This window comes from Trichomycterus rosablanca, chromosome 20 (assembly GCF_030014385.1).
Source record: "Trichomycterus rosablanca isolate fTriRos1 chromosome 20, fTriRos1.hap1, whole genome shotgun sequence".
Classification (NCBI taxonomy): Eukaryota; Metazoa; Chordata; class Actinopteri; order Siluriformes; family Trichomycteridae; genus Trichomycterus; species Trichomycterus rosablanca.
In genome coordinates this window covers 9692380-9712572 of record NC_086007.1, presented here as the reverse complement: position 1 = coordinate 9712572, position 20193 = coordinate 9692380, and the positions used below count along the sequence as shown (strand labels likewise).

General features: G+C 39.9%; 1 protein-coding gene across 4 annotated transcripts in view; it reads right to left on the bottom strand.

Annotated features, from left to right (window-relative positions):
• Nucleotides 1-20193, bottom strand: part of fndc3a (fibronectin type III domain containing 3A) — a 94169-nt gene that overhangs the window by 31082 nt on the left and 42894 nt on the right. For all 4 annotated transcript variants that reach the window (XM_063016291.1, XM_063016290.1, XM_063016292.1 and 1 more), the window contains 2 exons: nt 2693-2769; nt 2348-2600 (listed from right to left, as the gene is read on the bottom strand). In XM_063016291.1, the coding sequence (XP_062872361.1) occupies nt 2348-2600; nt 2693-2769 (330 nt within the window). The remainder of the gene's footprint in view (nt 1-2347; nt 2601-2692; nt 2770-20193) is intronic.

Below are 20193 nucleotides of genomic sequence, written 5' to 3'. Positions count from 1 at the left end.
CACGGTTGGACTACTGCAACTCCCTGCTGGCAGGTGCTCCCATGTCCACTATTAAACCTTTGCAGCTCATTCAAAATGCAGCTGCCCGTCTGGTTTTTAACCAACCCAAACACTGCCACATCACCCCACTGCTGCGTTCTCTTCACTGGCTTCCTGTAGCTGCACGCATTCAGTTTAAAACACTGATGCTCGCCTACAAAGCCAAAAATGGACCGGCCCCAAGCTACCTTCGAGGTCTAATCAAAGCCCGCTCTGTACCGCGCAACCTCCGAGCCACTAGTCTCGCTCGACTTGATCCTCCACCCAGAACTCAAGGAAGACAAGCATCAAGGCTCTTCTCTGTACTGGCACCCAAGTGGTGGAACGAACTTCTCCTGTCTGTCCAAACATCTGAATCTCTTCGTTTTCTGAATCATCTGAATCGTTTTTAAAACTATTAAAAACCCACCTTTTTACTAAGCACTTAAGCTAACTTGTACTTACTTACTTACTAACACTCATTCATTTCTTTTTCATTTGGGGGGGGGGACGACACTTTTGTTCTAACAGGTTTTAGCAGATTTGTGTTATTGGACTGTTGTTTACTTAGACTAGAGTAATGAAATGTTTACTATGGAAGCACTTCTGTAAGTCGCTTTGGATAAGAGCGTCTGCTAAATGCCGAAAATGTAAATGTAAATGTACTTGAGAGAAACAAACAAAAAAAGTAATTACTTTAAAATGTAAATAAATCAAGCAGCACTAAGTCAGTTTTAAAAAAAAAATGATAATTTTAGGGGGGGAAAAAACTGAAGTGTAGACATCAAAGAGCAAATGTGTCTTTTGTTGACTTGCCTGCAGGCAGCTTTGTAAATTAATTGGTGACTCACACTTTCAAGCAATAAACTATTTACACTCATGCTAATAATTTGTTTATTCATTAGCGCAGTTGTTCATTATTAAGCTCAACTACGCGTGTCCATGATGATGACTGATGATAACGTACAACTGCCTGAGGACATACGAGTCACTACGCAGCTGTTAAAATGGATGTGCAATTTACTGCTAAACCAATCTTAACTGTAAATTTGTCAGAGGTCAATTTTGAGGAAATAAGTGGTAAAAATATAAGTGTAAAAAAGTCAGCTGTCTCTTACACACATTTAATTGAAACCAGCACATAATAATATTCAAGGTTTTCATTTTTTTGTAAATACACACAAGTTTCAGAACAATGTTTCTTCTGATTGACTGGTGCAAAGTGGAAATACGTTTTGTGGTCTGACCATAGTGTCCATAGTGTGGGGGAATTAAAACCACCTCCTTGTTTCTACACTCACTGTCCATCAGCTCCACTTACCATATAGAAGCACTTTGTAGTTCTACAATTACTGACTGTAGTCCACCTGTTTCTCTACATACCTTTGAAGCCTGCTTGCACCCTGTTCTTTAATGGTCAGGACCCCCACAGGACCACCACAGAGCAGGTATTATTTAGGTGGTGGATGATTCTCAGCACTGCAGTGACACTGACATGGTGATGGTGTGTTAGTGTGTGTTGTGCTGGTATGAGTGGATCAGACACAGCAGCACTGCTGGAGTTTTTAAATACCGTGTCCACTCACTGTCCACTCTATTAGACACTCCTACCTAGTTGGTCCACCTTGTAGATGTAAAGTCAGAGACGATCGCTCATCTATTGCTGCTGTTTAAGTTGGTCATCTTCTAGATCTTCATCAGTGGTCACAGGACGCTGCCCACGGGGCGCTGTTGATCGGATATATTTTTGGACTATTCTCAGTCTAATAGTGACAGTGAGGTGTTTAAAACTCCAGCAGCGCTGCTGTGTCTTATCCACTTATACCAGCACAACACACATTAACACACCACCACAATGTCAGTGTCACTGCAGTGCTGAGAATGATCCACCACCCAAATAATACCTACTCTGTGGTGGTCCTGGGAGAGTCCTGACCATTGAAGAACAGCAAGAAAGAGGGCTAACAAAGCATGCAGAGAAACAGATGGACTACAGTCAGTAATTTTAGAACTACAAAGTGCTTCTATATGGTAAGTGGAGCTGATAAAATGGACTGTGAGTGTAGAAACAAGGAGGTGGTTTTAATGTTATGGCTGATCAGTGTATATATTATCACTGTTTTCAAATGAATGTGTGTCAAAAAAGGATTTGCTGTATTGCTGTATGTACATTTCTGTACTTTCCCAACCTTTTGGAATTCGAGTTGCTCAAAAAAGAAAAAAAAGAAAGAAAAGAAACAAAGAGTCTGTTAACTGACTCAAGGTAGTTTAAGCATGAGGCAGGGTGGTACTGGGTACTGGGTGTGTATGAGTGTGTGTGTGTGCTTACCCTGCTCTGAGTAGATGTGGGCTGGGTGGTACTGGGAGATGTACTGGGCATTCATGTCTCCAGTTCCGCCGGCCATGCCTGAGAACAGGTGAGGAGGCGGAGGAGGCATGATGGCATGCGGATGGGGGATAAAGGCCTGCAGGTGGGCATGGGGTGGTGGAGGGGGAGGGTGGTGCAACGGAGAGTGGCCCCCCGGGTGGAACTCCGCCTGAGGCAACACCAACACCCGCCTCACTCCGTTCTCCTCTATAATCTTAGGACGAATCAGACAAACCCAGAGAGAGAGTGACCAGGGTGAACCGAAACAGTATCGAATTATAGGTGCATCAGTGTGTACGAACTTACTTGTTGAACGTATCCAGGAGGCACATAGATTGGAGGCACTGAACCATTTGGGGACATCATGGGAACCTGAGCAGGACCTGCAAAAACATAGTAATCATATTTCAACATGGTGTACAGTCTGTATAGTTTAAAATTAAAACCATGACACTCTACTTGGTCAGAAAGTTTTTAGTAACAACACAGCTCTGACGTGAATGCTGAAATTCTGCCCGGGTTAATTCCAGCTGTATATCAAGGCCTTGCTGCTAATCCATTACTTATTTACAGTTTCTATAGCAACAGGTCATTTTCAGGGACTTGTTTCCAGGCGCTTTATACTGTATCATTAACTACAGCCCGACAACATGCAAATTGAAATGATCTAGTTGTAACAGATTGCCAGGCTTGAACTTGAATTGATGCATGTAGCTTGGTGTGAGGCCAAAAAGGTGCTCTTTGGGGGTATTCAGTGATCAGAGTTCCCTGGCATAGAATGGCAAGCATGTGTTCCTTACCTATTTCAGTAAGTTTATCAAGCAAAGGTTTAAAAATGCTTAACATTTGTGCCATCCATGCATCTTTTCGTTTAATGTAGATACTACTTACAACAATAAAACAAATATTTTGACATTTCAAATCCTATTTCAGATCATTTCAACATTCGACACCGCTTTATCAGCTTCAATAAAAGCCAGGAGGTTCTTTTAAAAGTAAAGGCTTGTCGGCTCTTTAGAATGACAGACAAGCCATTATCTCTTTACTTTGATGTGGAGTGCAGAGGGACCTTTTGAAGACTGATTTTGAGAGACTGAACCAGCTTAATTAATTTGAAGTGAGTCAGTCTGGTATAACACATGAGTGGACCTGAAGAAGAAGTCTGAGCGTAGGGCACACGTAGGGTAACTGAACTGCCAGGGGAAAAAGACATTCCAGTGTTTCAACAGTAATTGTTGGGCTGATGAGTAAGTACAGGCTGCTACAATGCGATTCACCATTGGTTCATAATTATACAATAACCAGCTATGAAATCCTGCCTCCTATAAGCTCTTACTGTTGACTAATAAAATAAATACACATGTATTGTAAATGTAATACACTTCAGGTGCTTCATATATTTTATGGTGGGGTGATGCAGCAGGAATGAGTCGTAAGTTAGTGTTACGCAGGCATTGTGCATTACAGACATCAATCTTTTCATTTAAACTGGATGAGGACATTTTTAGTTGACTAATAAATAACATCAGCACTCTGGGTGTGATAAGCTATTACTGCCGACCTGTCAAACTTACATAAAGAGCAGAAACAGATAACATTACAAATTACAACTGCTACAAATAACAATAATCCTACCATTACTACTACTAACAATAACAATAATAACAATTATAATATAAATAATAACAAACTATTGATAATAATAATGCTACCACTATTACTACTAATACTATCACTACTAACAATATAATTAATAAGAAGAGAAATAAACTACTAATAATAATAATAATAGTAATAATAAAACTACTACAACTACTACAACTACTACTACCAACAGCAATAATAATAATAATAGTAATAAACCACTACTAATAATACTACCAATACTACTACTACTACTAACAACAATAATAATAATAATAGTAATAAACCACTACTAATAATAATACTACCAATACTACTACTACTACTAACAACAATAATAATAATAATAGTAATAAACCACTACTAATAATAATACTACCAATACTACTACTACTACTAACAACAATAATAATAATAAACTACTACTAATAATACTACAAATACTAATACTACTAACAATAATAATAACAATAATAAACTACTACTAATAATAATACTACCACTACTACTACTACTACTACTACTACTACCACTACTACTACTACTACTACTACCACTAACAATAACAGTAATAATAATAATAATAAACTACTACTAATAATACTACTACCAATACTACTACTACTAACAATAATAATAATAATAAACTACTACTAATAATAATACTACCACTACTACTACTACTACCACTAACAATAGCAGTAATAATAATAATAAAAAACCACTAACAATAATAATAATACTACACATACTAATACTACTAACAATAACAATAATAATAATAAACTACTACTAATAATAATACTACCAGTACTACTACTACTACCACTAACAATAACAGTAATACAAATAATAATAATAAACTGCTACTAATAATAATACTACCAGTACTACTACTACCACTAATAACAGTAATACAAATAATAATAATAAACTTCTACTAATAATAATACTACCAATACTACTACTACCACTAACAATAACAGTAATACAAATAATAATAATCAACTACTACTAATAATAATACCACCAATACTACTACTACTGACAATAACAATAATAATAAACTACTAATAATAATAATACTACCAGTACTACTACTACTACCACTAACAATAACAGTAATACAAATAATAATAATAAACTGCTACTAATAATAATACTACCAGTACTACTACAACCACTAACAATAACAGTAATACAAATAATAATAATAAACTTCTACTAATAATAATACTACCAATACTACTACTACCACTAACAATAACAGTAATACAAATAATAATAATCAACTACTACTAATAATAATACCACCAATACTACTACTACTGACAATAATAATAATAATAATAATAAACTACTACTAATAATAATACTACCAATACTACTACTACTACTAATAATAATAATAATAATAAACTACTACTACTTCTAATAATACTACCAGTACTACTACCACTAACAATAACAATAATAATCATAATAATAATAAACTACTACTACAAATAATATTACCAGTACTACTACCACTAACAATAACAATAATCATAATAATAATAATAATAATAACAACATTAACAATAATAATAATAATAATAATAATAATAATAAAAATCTACTACTAATAATAATACTACCAGTACTACTACTACTAATAACAATATTAATAACAATAATAATAATAAACTACTACTAATAATAATAATACTACTACTACTACCACTAACAAGAACAATAAACTAGTAGTACTACTACTAATCAAACTGCCACTACTACTTGTGATTTTATATGATTACTGTCCTAGCTTCATGTGTACAATACTTAGGGTTCTCTAGTTTATTCTCTAAAAGCATTACTGACATTTTTCTATCAGCTGGGATGTAAATCTTGCTAGGATGTATATCAACTAGAATGTAAATCAACACCCTGGACAGCTTGAAATTTTAACCAGAAACCCCTGGTGCAGCTAATCAAATTACCTGCCATACAAGGCAAGCAAAGTAAAGCATTGTGGGCTCGCTAATACATTTATGATAAGTCCACATCTGACTAATAATAATAATACAGAACAGTAAAACATGGCTGAATCAAGTCTGCAGTGACACAGGATGAACAGTTCTGCTCTGTCTGGGAAATTAAAATGTCAGCGCTGCATCTGTTTACTGCCAGGGTTTATAGACGAGGTAAACAAATAGGTAACAAGTGCATGCATTCAAATCTCTTGATGGCAAGTTGAAAAGACATTTCTACCAGCTGATGTGGAGCTACAGATTTCTCACCGGTGCAGAGAGCAGGAGCAGTGCAGATTTAACACCCTTACTGGGCGCTTGGGTGGTAGCCCAACACCACTATTATCTCGGCTTGAATCTTAGCTGTGCTAATGGGTTGTGCCTGAGAGAGGAGAGTCAACTGGGTTCCTCATTGTTTTTGCTAATATGGTCTCTGCTTCTGAGCCATAAGCAACACAGCTCTCGGTCAGTCACATTCACTGGCAAATATAAAAAAAAGTGGCTTTCAACTGCCTGTGTGTTGGAAGGGGTGTGTGCTAGTCTATCGCGCTCCTTGGACTTGGAAATGACTTGGAAATGACTAGACTGTGAGAAGGGAGGGACATATGCCAAAATGGTCACAAAAGCGATGTGTAAGTACAGTAGACCCTTGTCTAATGAACCGTTTACCATATGAACATTTTGGGTTACGAGCGTTTGTTTTCAACTTAACGTACAAACAAATTTCGGATTACGAACCGAAATCCGCACGCAAACGAAACGGCGTGACGTCTCGAACAAGTTGACTCCGATCGTCTCTCGCTCTCTCTCTCTCTCTCTCTATATATATATCTATATATACAGATATATATATATATATATATATATATATATACAGTGTATCACAAAAGTGAGTACACCCCTCACATTTCTGCAGATATTTAAGTATATCTTTTCATGGGACAACACTGACAAAATGACACTTTGACACAATGAAAAGTAGTCTGTGTGCAGCTTATATAACAGTGTAAATTTATTCTTCCCTCAAAATAACTCAATATACAGCCATTAATGTCTAAACCACCGGCAACAAAAGTGAGTACACCCCTAAGAGACTACACCCCTAAATGTCCAAATTGAGCACTGCTTGTCATTTTCCCTCCAAAATGTCATGTGATTTGTTAGTGTTACTAGGTCTCAGGTGTGCATAGGGAGCAGGTGTGTTCAATTTAGTAGTACAGCTCTCACACTCTCTCATACTGGTCACTAAAAGTTCCAACATGGCACCTCATGGCAAAGAACTCTCTGAGGATCTTAAAAGACGAATTGTTGCGCTACATGAAGATGGCCAAGGCTACAAGAAGATTGCCAACACCCTGAAACTGAGCTGCAGCACAGTGGCCAAGATCATCCAGCGTTTTAAAAGAGCAGGGTCCACTCAGAACAGACCTCGCGTTGGTCGTCCAAAGAAGCTGAGTGCACGTGCTCATCATCCAACTGCTGTCTTTGAAAGATAGGCGCAGGAGTGCTGTCAGCATTGCTGCAGAGATTGAAAAGGTGGGGGGTCAGCCTGTCAGTGCTCAGACCATACGCCGCACACTACATCAAATTGGTCTGCATGGCTGTCACCCCAGAAGGAAGCCTCTTCTGAAGTCTCTACACAAGAAAGCCCGCAAACAGTTTGCTGAAGACATGTCAACAAAGGACATGGATTACTGGAACCATGTCCTATGGTCTGATGAGACCAAGATCAATTTGTTTGGTTCAGACGGTCTCAAGCATGTGTGGCGGCAATCAGGTGAGGTGTACAAAGATAAGTGTGTCATGCCTACAGTCAAGCATGGTGGTGGGAATGCCATGGTCTGGGGCTGCATGAGTGCAGCAGGTGTTGGGGAGTTACATTTCATTGAGGGACACATGAACTCCAATATGTACTGTGAAATACTGAAGCAGAGCATGATCCCCTCCCTCCGGAAACTGGGTCGCAGGGCAGTGTTCCAGCATGATAATGACCCCAAACACGCCTCTAAGACGACCACTGCTTTATTGAAGAGGCTGAGGGTAAAGGTGATGGACTGGCCAAGCATGTCTCCAGACCTAAACCCAATAGAACATCTTTGGGGCATCCTCAAGCGGAAGGTGGAGGAGCGCAAAGTCTCGAATATCCGCCAGCTCCGTGATGTCGTCATGGAGGAGTGGAAAAGCATTGCAGTGGCAACCTGTGAAGCTCTGGTAAACTCCATGTCCAGGAGAGTTAAGGCAGTTCTGGGAAATAATGGTGGCTACACAAAATATTGACACTTCAGGAACTTTCACTAAGGGGTGTACTCACTTTTGTTGCCGGTGGTTTTGACATTAATGGCTGTATATTGAGTTATTTTGAGGGAAGAATAAATTTACACTGTTATATAAGCTGCACACAGACTACTTTTCATTGTGTCAAAGTGTCATTTTGTCAGTGTTGTCCCATGAAAAGATATACTTAAATATCTGCAGAAATGTGAGGGGTGTACTCACTTTTGTGATACACTGTATATATATATATATATATTTTTTTTTTTTTTTTTTTTTTTTTTTTTGGGAACATTTGGACAGCGGACAGTGCTTTTCCGGTGTTTTCTTTATATTTTGTAAAATTCAATATTAAAATGGCCCCAAAGAAGGTGCAGAGAGCGTAGAGTTGAGAAAATGAAAAAATCTAATACTATTATTAGTACAGTATGAAAGTTATTGTTGTTTCTTGGTAGATACATTTTTTTAAAATAAAGAAAGACATTTATTATGGTGTATGGTACAGCACACATACTGTACTGAAATGTGATGTGTTTTTTTATGTACAGTACAGTAGTACTGTGTATTGTTGTTTATTACAGGAATGTCTATTCTATAATTTAAGATTTAAGGGAAAATATACTTGTATCTATAACAAAAAAGACATAAGAAAGGTTAGGTAAGGGGGTGGTTTGGGAGGTCTGGCACTGATTAATTCTATTTACATTATTTCTTATGGGACAAATAGGTTTAACTTATGAATTTAATTGATTCCGAAGGGCTGTTCTTAAGTCAAAATGTTCATAAGTCAAGGGTCTACTGTATAACAGATCACAGGTTGGTATGGGCTTAGAAGCGAACAGAAGAGCAGGAATTGTGACAAGGCTCTCATACACAGACAGTGAAAATGTGTATAATAATGTAGAATAATATTAAAATTAACAAAACAAAAAATGAGAAAACATTTTTAGAGAAAACTAGAGCGAAATGGAAGGAGGGATGGAAAAAGACAAAATGTGCAAATAAGAAAAAAAGAACACCCACACTTTTGCATCAGACTGACGCAAAAGCACGGGCAGATGAGACACAAAAGGCCACATCCTCCTCTCTTCACCCCTCTTTCATTCATACACACACCTACCCCTCCCTATACGAAAGAGTCAGGCTGCTGCTTTGCTGACGTGGACTTTAGAGCTAGCCTTCCAGAAGCATCAACAAACACAGAGTGAGAAAAACACACATGGGGAAAAAAATAACTCCCCGAAAAAACAGAGACAGAGCCAGGAATAGGCCAAAGTCCAAAACAGCAGGCAAGCCTGTTCAGTGAGTGAGACAAATTCCCTTTCCGTGATAGACAAGCACAAAGCTGTGTGTGTGTGGAGGACTGACTGAAAGATGTTGAGTGAAGCTCTTGGTTTTAAGCTTGTTTGTCATCTCTCGTTCTACAGTCGGCATGAAGAGAAGCTGAACATATATTAGCGCTGTGATTTGCTAATTAGCCATGAAAGGAAACAAAGTGTTCTCTGGATTTGTAGAAAGAAGTCAAAGAAGTCGGGTAGCCGGTAGTGAAGGGAAACGGTGTGTTTTGTGATCGTAGAAAATAGTGATGTGTCTGTTGTGGCTGGGATTTGCTCTTAATTAGAGCTAATCCAGAATAAAATACTGGTCGAGAGGACCCCCTGCCTGTGTGTAATTACAAATCCTCTTAAATAATTACAACAAACACTTGCTTTTGCCAATCCATCCTGTCACTGCTTTTTGTTGTGTATTTTTCTCCTATTTCCCGGCCTATCTAATAGTTTATATTCCCCTACTGCATTTTAGTTTTGTTGTCTCTCGCTACAAGCAGCAGAGCAGCACTAATGCAGACGCCTTAACCAGACAGCAGAGGTTGCACCTGTATGAAGATATTGAAACCCGTTTGATCCCCCTTTTCTGAACGCCTGGCCAGATTTTGAGCTCTGAGCTTTAAGATCTGAAGTCAAAATCTCTAGATCTCACAGAGGGTGGGCTAGCACATTGGACCACTGCACCACCTAAGCATTTGGTCTTCAAAAGATTGAACTAATATACTTCTCTTTATGCATTAATGATCTAGAAGTCTTAAAAATCATTAATTTGAGACATTCATTGGCAGCCAACATTTGTTTCTTTTTCATATGCATTTTCTCCCCATTTACTTCCGGTTTAGCGCACTCAATTTTGTCTTCCGCTGCTGAGAGATACCAGATTACATCCAAGGAGAGCACGTCGCTGTACACGCCTCTTCTGACACGTGTACAGTGTGTATTCTGCACAGGCGTCTCTTCCACCAATCAGGGTCCCTACACAGCGTAATGAAGACCCACTCACACACACATAGTCCGGCCCCCACCCTGCAGATATGGTGGCCAATTAGTATCTGCCGCAGGCACTGCCAATTATGCCCGCTAGATGGAGCCCAGCCGACCGGTGGCAACACTGAGTTTCGAGTTTTAGTTTACTCATCTGTCATTGGCAAGTTGGTGTACGGTATTTTTATTCCATTGTGCCTAGTGCCTACTATGTCAGGTCTAGACACCTTCCAAATTTTTCAATGACTGTAATATTGGTTGTAATATTGCAGAGGTCAGCAGCTAAACTTAGTGTGTCCACAGTAAGTATTATAAGTAATACAAGTGGTTAGGCAGTGTTATTTGATCAGTAAAGTCACCACACAACCCTTCCGACGTGTCTATGTAGTGGCCGCTTCTAATCACCTGCCAGCGTTGGGTTCGCACACAGAGCCTTACTGCGAATGTGGTCCAAAATCTCACGCAGGCACCCAGATCATGGCAGAAGAAAGACACCCTGTTCAACCTTCCCTCCCACTCAAACACGGCCACAGTTTGTGTTTGTGTGGACGTCCAGTCAGGATGGTGACTCTGCTGACATTTAAACTTGCATGCAATTAAGTAAAGAGAAAACACAGCCTAGTTTATTTACTTTATTTATTCCAGCTTTTGCTATCCAGAAATATTCAATATTATAGAATTTTAAACCAACAGATTAACTGTCAAGTGTTCCTTATTTTAAAGTATAATTGTTCTCTCCGGGTGCGAGGTGTTCCTTTATCAAATTCTACTTAAGCATACTTTGCCCAACTGATTCACTCCACCCCTTTTGTCCAAGCTTTGTCTTCAAGAATTAAAACATAAGACACAAACATTAAGGATCCTAAGGGAGATAATTTGGCTACTTTCTTGGACAGTGTTCAATCAGTGGGGAATGCGGCGCAACTAATTCTGCCAGCCCACACAGATAAATTAGTGACTATAACAAGCTGTTAAGCTACGCAACAGCAAGCAATTAAGCAAAGCCGTGTAGAGGTGATGTGAGAGGAAGAACTGTCAAACACGAATCTCTTCATAAAGCATTGCAGAAATATTATGGCTACATGATAAACGGACAGACGGATGTACGCTTCACTAGCTTCGATGTTCAGTCCTTTTTTCCACTCTCATTCTCACATTCCCTCCCTGCAGGCAGCAAAGGCAGAGAATGATGAGTCACCGACAGGTTTGTTCTCAAAGCTACGGACTGCAGATGCTATGAACGAACGTGGTGTGTTGTGTGGCTGAGATTTAACAGGAACGGAGTCGACTCGGAACACACATGAAAGGCTGAATGTAATCAGATCGCATGGCCTTGTTTTGACTAATGTGACTTGGACGCCAAAGCGCTGTATTTGATGTTATATTAAACACTGTGTTGCTGTAGGTCTGGGTTGTTTGGCTCATTCACTGCAAGAGACATGCTCGCTCTGGTATGAGGAAGTCAGCTGTGTTGGTGTGTGGGAGAGTTGGCTCATTTGTTTAGTGGTCAGTGTCTGAAGCTTAGACTTGTTGACCTCTGCGGAAGGAGTGTGTAATGACAGTGCTGAGGACCGGAGGTTTGCTTTAGTCATAACCAGAACACACTGTTTGAGCCTTATAAAAACCACCTACTCCAAAGAAAGCCACTGTTTGCCTTACTGTCTCACCCACTCACTGACTACAATACACCAACCAGGCATAACATTATGACCACTGACTGGTGAAGTGAATAACACTGATTATCTCTTCATCACGGCACCTGTTAGTGGGGGGAATATATTAGGCAGCAAGTGAACATTTAATCCTCAAAGTTGATGTGTTAGAAGCAGGAAAAATGGGCAAGCGTAAGGATTTGAGCGAGTTTGACGAGGGCCAAATTGTGGTTTGAGGAGCACAACAACCAGTTTGAGGTGTTGACTTGGCCACCAAATTCCATAGATCTCAATCCAATCGAGCATCCGTGGTATGTGCTGGACAAACAAGTCCGATCCATGGAGGCCCCACCTCACAACTTACAGGAGTTAAAGGATCTGCTGCTAATATCTTTGTGCCAGATACCACAGCACACCTTTAGGGGTCTAGTGGAGTCCATGCCTCGATGGGTCAGGGCTGTTTTGGCAGCAAAAGGGGGACCAACACAAATAGGAAGGTGGTCATAATGTTATGTCTAATCGGTGTATGTTACTACACATTTGCACCCCCTCATAAAAAAGTTAAAAACTTCACTGCAGAGCTAGAATTTGCTTTAAATGTCTTTAAAAGTCTTTATTAACTGATAAAGCAAATTAAAGGAAAAAAAAACTATTTAGTGTTTGAGAGAGGAAGGATATTTTGTAAAGTCTGCCGATTCTACATAATACTGCTGATCCTAAAATCTACCGCTAGTCTGTATAACCTACATACAGTTGGGTTACCACATGATCAAACCATTAGGACTCAATTATGACTCTTAACCAGTGATGGCATAGTTACCTTTAAAAAGTACTTTATTGATTACTTGATTTTAAAAGTAACTAAGTTAGATTACAAGTTACTTTATTAGTTACCTTCAGCAGCTGCCGTAATGCAACTGGAGCTGCGTAGGCGATTGAAGCGGAATAAGAAACAAGAAAGACGTGGAAAACGGAGTCCTCTGTTCACAAGTGTAAGTAAGATAAATAAAATAAAATTTTTAGAGACAAATAAATAACAAAAACACGATAAATATCCAAAATTTTGGCGAGTGGGGTTTGTAATGAGTCTGTAACTATGGTGATATTACGTCATCACGTCCCCACGTGTAGTACGTAGCGGTGTTGTGTGCATACTGCACACTTCTGTACTGAAAGTATGTACTTCTTTACCGGCCGAGTGGTGCAAACTTCCTCCATTCTAGTGCATACTCTGTAAGTATGCGATTTCGGACGCAGCTCGTGACTTAATTGTCGCATAGGCCAGACGTCACTCTCCAAGACGCAAAAATAGTAACGCACAGTAACTTGGATAAGTAACTTTAATCTGATTACTGGATTGGAAATAGTAACGCGTTAGATTACTTGTTACTGAAAAATGCGGTCAGATTAGAGTAACACGTTACTAAGTAACGCGTTACTGACATCAGTGCTCTTAACTTGCTTTAGCTGTGATGTGTTATAAAAACACCACCCAGAGATTTAAGTGTTCAAGGCGTATTGTAACCATGGTGACAACTAAGAGGCTGTCACAAAAGATGAGAGGGGGGATCATTTCCCTGCACCAAAAGGGCAATGGGTATAAAATGATTTTTAAGACCAAGAGATAATTCCTCCTGGGTCTTAGCAATCTCACCAGAACAACAAAGAAATACCCAGTGTTACTGCAAATGGCAACCATGGTTGGACTCCAAGATGCCCACCATTCCTGTTAAAGAAGCACAGGAAGGGTTGACTGGCATACGACAAACAAGGAATTTGGATAGGCCTGCAGAGCTCTGGGACACAGCTGTATGGAGTCATGAATCAAAACCGAAACTGTTGGACCTATAGATAAGTGGTGTGTCGCAAAAAGACCAGAATAACACTATCCTCACGGTCAAGAATCAAAATGGGTCAGTGATGCTGTGGGAATGTTTTTCTGCTGCAGGAACTCACAATCTTGACCATGTGACTGGCTTCATGAATTCACTGAAATACAAAGTCATATTGAGAAAGAATGTCGTGGTGAAATTAGACTCTAGCAAGACAACAATCCCAAGCACACCTCCAAGTGAACCAAATATATCTTGGGAGTGGCCTTCTCAGTCTCCAGATTTAAATCCCATAATAAAACTGTGGTAAGATTTAAAGGAAACGTTTGCAGCATAAAAGCCATCAAATCACAATAAGCTGGAAGCTTTTGAACCAAGAGAAAGGGCAAAGATTCCACAAGAGAGGTGTCAGAGGCTTGTTAGCACTAACCAAAAATCAATTATTAAAGGTTATCAAGGCAAAGGATGTTCAACAAAGTCTTGGAGCTGGGGGTTGATTAAAAAGTGCACATGGACATTTGTCAAGAGAGCTAAATGTTATCCCAATCACTCATCTGTAATAAGAAATATTCTCTCTCTGTTTACTGAGACTTCTTATATATTTTTATTAAATTCTATATGTGTTAAAATAATACTTTTTGAGGTGAAGGGTTGAATGACTGACTGTGACTGTACACACAACCACATAGAAAAACCACACCAGTCTGGGAACTGTTTAACCTAAAAACACCTTTAAGCACCTTTCATGTGGTTTATGGTTTCTGCTTCACTAAGCAAGCACAATATGTCAGGTAATGCCTAGTTCACACTACACGATTTTTGACCTGATTTTCGCTCGCCGACTGGTTGGCGCTAGATTTGCCGGCTCGGGAGCAACTCTGTGTTTGCTTGGCGATCGAAACTTGGCTCTCAATCGCTATGTGTGAACTACTCAACAACTCAATCCGAGTGGCTCGACTGGCAATGAGTGCTATGTCGAACAGCCAATAAGAACGTAAGATACGGTGTGAGGGGAAACACAGGGGAGGAGTGTAAAAAGGTGGGACAGGGGCATAATATAGTTTATATCAGAATACATCGGCACACACAAGTTTTACAGTATTTCTGTAAAACTACCTCCAACTCACTACAGAACAATACATGCTGTTCAAGTAGCCAAATCCACTCAGATTCATTTATTTTTTCTCTGTGATTTTACGCTGCACATTAGCGCACAAACTTTGATCGCTCGCTACTTGTTGACGTGCATTTTTAGACGTAGTATCATTAAACCCCTCGTCACTTTCCTGCGTGTGTTTTCGTGACAAAACGCAGTTTGGGAGACCAGAGAAGCTCGCCTGCGATTCCAGTTGGTGATAGATCGTGTAGTGTGAAACCCCCTATCGCCAATCGGTCCTGTAGTGTGAAATACACACCGACTTGAAAGACTCCCGATTACAAGAGATCCAGTTGTGTAGTGTGAACTGTACAGCGACCTGACGACTTGGAATGTCGTGTAGTGTGAACTTGGAAAACATTCAGTCTTGTTTAAAAACAAGTGTTGCCACCATATTAAAATTTTTCACAATTATAACACGATTACACAGCAAGAAAAAAGCCAACCAAATCTACACATCAATTTTTAAAAACTGTAGTAACTCTATAAAGATTATATTTCAACGACACTGTTCGAAAAGGGGTGTGTTCGAAAACCTAGTGAGCTGCCTTGCAATCTACTGCCCACCTAGGCAGCTTCCTAAGTAGAGAGGATTCTAATAAGTCATCGTCTTATAAGTCAGGTTATTTAGACACACTAGAGAGCTCACTACGTTTTCGAATAGATTCTTCATTTCCCAGGCTCCCTTGTGCTACTATGCTTATCCTTCACAAGATAGCAAAGCTCCATCCCTAACAACACTGCAGAACCAACGCTACAATGTAAAGTACTGTCATAATGTTAAGTTTTTGTCTTTTTTAATTATTGACTAACACATTTGAATAATAAAATGTGATTTTACATTGCTGAAAAGATTGCACTGGAGTAACCTGAACACTAGACTTGAACGGGGCTGGCAGTAATCCAGCATGGGTCTGGCTAACATTCCTGACCTCAATCATTTATATTTGGTTAACTGATTGATTAAGTGGGCAGTAATGGGAGATGCAATAAAAAAAAAAACATAGTTAAGACAGTAGACCTCATCTTCATCTCAATAAAGCAAACATCACTGACTAGAAGAAGAAGAAGGTCTTTATTTGTCATATATACATACACTGATCAGCCATAACATTAAAACCACCTCCACTTACCATATAGAAGCACTTTGTAGTTCTACAATTACTGACTGTAGTCCATCTGTTTCTCTGCATGCTTTTTTAACCTGCTTTCACCCTGTTCTTCAATGATCAGGACCCCCACAGGACCACCACAGAGCAGGTATTATTTAGGTGGTGGATCATTCTTAGTGGTGTGTTGGTGTGTGTTGTGCTAGTATGAGTGGATCAGACACAGCAGCGCTGCTGGAGTTTTTAAAAACCGTGTCCACTCACTGTCCACTCTATTAGACACTCCTACCTAGTTGGTCCGTAAAGTCAGAGACGATCGCTCATCTATTGCTGCTGTTTGAGTTGGTCATCTTCTAGACCTTCATCAGTGGTCACAGGCTGCTGCCCATGGGGAACTGTTGGCTGGATATATTTTTGGTTTGTGGACTATTCTCAGTCCAGCAGTGACAGTGAGGTGTTTAAAAACTCCAGCAGCGCTGTTGTGTCTTATCCACTCATACCAGCACAACACACACTAACACACCACCATGTCAGTGTCACTGCAGTGCTGAGAAAGACCCACCACCCAAATAATACCTGCTCTGTAGTGGTCCTGGGAGAGTCCTGACCATTGAAGAACAGCATGAAAGGGGGCTAACAAAGCATGCAGAGAAACAGATGGACAACAGTCAGTAATTGTAGAACTACAAAGTGCTGCTATATAGTAAGTGGAGCTGATAAAATGGACAGTGAGTGTAGAAACAAGGAGGTGGTTGTAATCAGGTGCTTCAGAAATCCTTCCACCACCCAGGACATAGCCAATAACATTTCTGTAGGAGTCTAGCTGGCTGATGGAACTAATGAGATTCATATTGAATATAATAGACCGCTGTGCCACCCAAGTGCCATGTTAAATCTGTTTATTAACAAACCCCTACTTCTATAAACATGAAATCAGTCCACATGTAAGACTTTTCAGTCTGTTTTCAGTCAGCCGATGAGAGTTGTGCTGAAAGTTTCCAAGCAAAGTTTAAAATCACTTAATTCTGTACACACCACCTCCACAGTGAGATAAACGAGATACTTTTTCCACCTCTCATCTTTCCACAGTCCTGCCTGTTCAAAATAAGCAGGTGGATAAGCAGCCTCTTGTTTGTGAGCAGCATTAACATACTGCCCCTACTAAAAATACATGAATGAATTCCTAAATAATCCTGGCGTGGAAATAAGGAGGAGGTGTTAGTAGTTAAAACCGGAGGCCATACTCAAATCTGAGCTGTTAACCCAAGAACAAATAAGGTCAATGACCGAATAAAGCATAGCCACCACCCTACCGGGGCACATGATGAGCGGTGAGTCATCAATCTGCCAGCGTCACTGACAGACATCCACTCCCAGCAACATGCCGGTTAGCCCCAGTCTTCTACGTGCTACACGTTCTCACACTTTCCTAAAAGAGGGATGCTGATAAATTTAGAACATTTGCATCCTTTTAGTCAGGAAGGGGTGATCTATCTATAGCAAGTGCTTAATGGAAAAAGCCAGAGGTTAAGGAAGTGAGGAAGTGATCCATCCTAAGCCCACTGTGCCACATCCTGGTGCACAAAGTGCTACATGTCAACTATCAAGTGTGACTAGACTGTGAGATATCTGAGGTACGCATATCATGTGTCGCTGCCCGGCATGTAAAGACAGAGAGGGAATGCAAAGCAATCCACAGCCCACTTGATTAAAAACAAAGTACCACTGGATTTAAATCCAATTATAATTAACAAGTTACACTCGCCGAATCCCATTATAAACACATATTTACATTCTGGCTACGATTACAAATAGAGTCAAATAGAAGTGGTCACCAATTTGAATAGTGTTCATGCCAGTGCTTCTTAAACTGTGGTACAAATACCCCGATCAGCCATAACATTAAAACCACCTCATTGTTTCTACACACATTGTCCATTTTATCAGCTCCACTTACCATATAGAAGCACTTTGTAGTTCTACAATTACTGACTGTAGTCCATCTGTTACTCTGCATGCTTTGTTAGCCCTCTTTCATGGTCAGGACCACCACAGAGCAGGTATTATTTGGGTGGTGGGTCATTCTCAGCACTGCAGTGATACTGACATGGTGGTGGTGTGTTAGTGTGTGTTGTACTGGTATGAGTGGATAAGACAGAGCAGCGCTGATGGAGTTTTTAAACACCTCACTGTCACTGCTGGACTGAGAATAGTCCACAAACCAAAAATATCCAGCCAACGGCGCCCTGTGGGCAGCATCCTGTGACCATTGATGAAGGTCTAGAAGATGACCAACTCAAACAGCAGTTTCTGACTTTACATCTACAAGGTGGACCAACTAGGTAGGAGGGTCTAATAGAGTGGACAGTGAGTGGACACGATATTTTAAAACTCCAGCAGTGCTGCTGTGTCTGATCCACTCATACCAGCACAACACACACTAACACACCACCACCATGTCAGTGTCACTGCAGTGCTGAGAATGATCCACCACCTAAATAATACCTGCTCTATGGTGGTCCTGACCATTGAAGAACAGTGTGAAAGCAGGTTAAAAAAGCATGCAGAGAAACAGATGGACTACAGTCAGTAATTGTAGAACTACAAAGTGCTTCTATATGGTAAGTGGCGCTGATAAAATGGACAGTGAGTGTAGAAACAAGGAGGTGGTTTTAACGTTATGACTGATCGGTGTAAATAAGGTACAGGTATATAAGCCGAACCCCAGTGGTACTCCAGATGACCAGGGGAATGTGCTGTGTGGATTAAAATAAAGTAATAATTAAAAATGGTTATTCACTTTTCCACATACTTAAACATAAAAAAGAAAGCACAAGAAAGGTTTCATTGTTTTATTTAAATACCTTTAACGTGGGTTTATTATTTAATGTTGTAATCTGTGTTATATACATACTGTAGACTCACACTGAGTTAAATAAAGGGACCTCTGTACCTTTGCCCAATTTCCAAAATTCTTTTAATAGTGCATTAAAAATAACAGTTGCAACAAAGTGATTATTATGTTTGTTTGTTTATTGGGATTTTAACGTCATGTTTTATACTTTGGTTACATTCATGACAGGAACGGTAGTTCCTCATTACACAAGGTTCATCAGTTCACAAGGTTATATCAAACACAGTCATGGAAATTTTGTATCTCCAATTCACCTCACTTGCATGTCTTTCGACTGTGGGAGGACATCAGAGCACTCTGAGGAAACCCACACAGACATGGGGAGAACATGCAAACTCCACACAGAAAGGACCCGGACCGCCCTACCTGGGGATCGAACCCAGGACCTTCTTGCTGTGAGGCGACAGTGCTACCTACCGAGCCACCGTGCCACCTCATATATATAATCCCTTGTGCAACTAGTGCAATATATCCATATGTAATGACAAAGGCCCTACCTAACTCACAAACGTGAAAATCACACCACCGTAAATTGAGCCGTTCCCCACTCTGTAGGATATATGCAATTTGCTGTGAAATTCAAACTTTAATGTTTGCGTTTAGGAATTTAACGTTTTTCATTGGCAATATGAGGCAGTCCAAGCAATCCTACGGCAATTCAGTTAGCAATCGTTTAGTCAAAATGTCCAAGATGTTGAAGTGTAAAGCAGTTAAAAACACTGACTGAGGACGCTTCTCAACTGACACACGCCCCCTCCAACACGTGCTCAGTACAGACTGCATTTTTCACCTGCACGAGTCAAGTTCATAAATAGCGATCGGCGCTGTGCACGGAGAGCCACATCCTGATCAGCATTATTCCTCAGTCCTGTACAGGCGCCATCAATCAGCCAAGCAGGGGTCGTAAT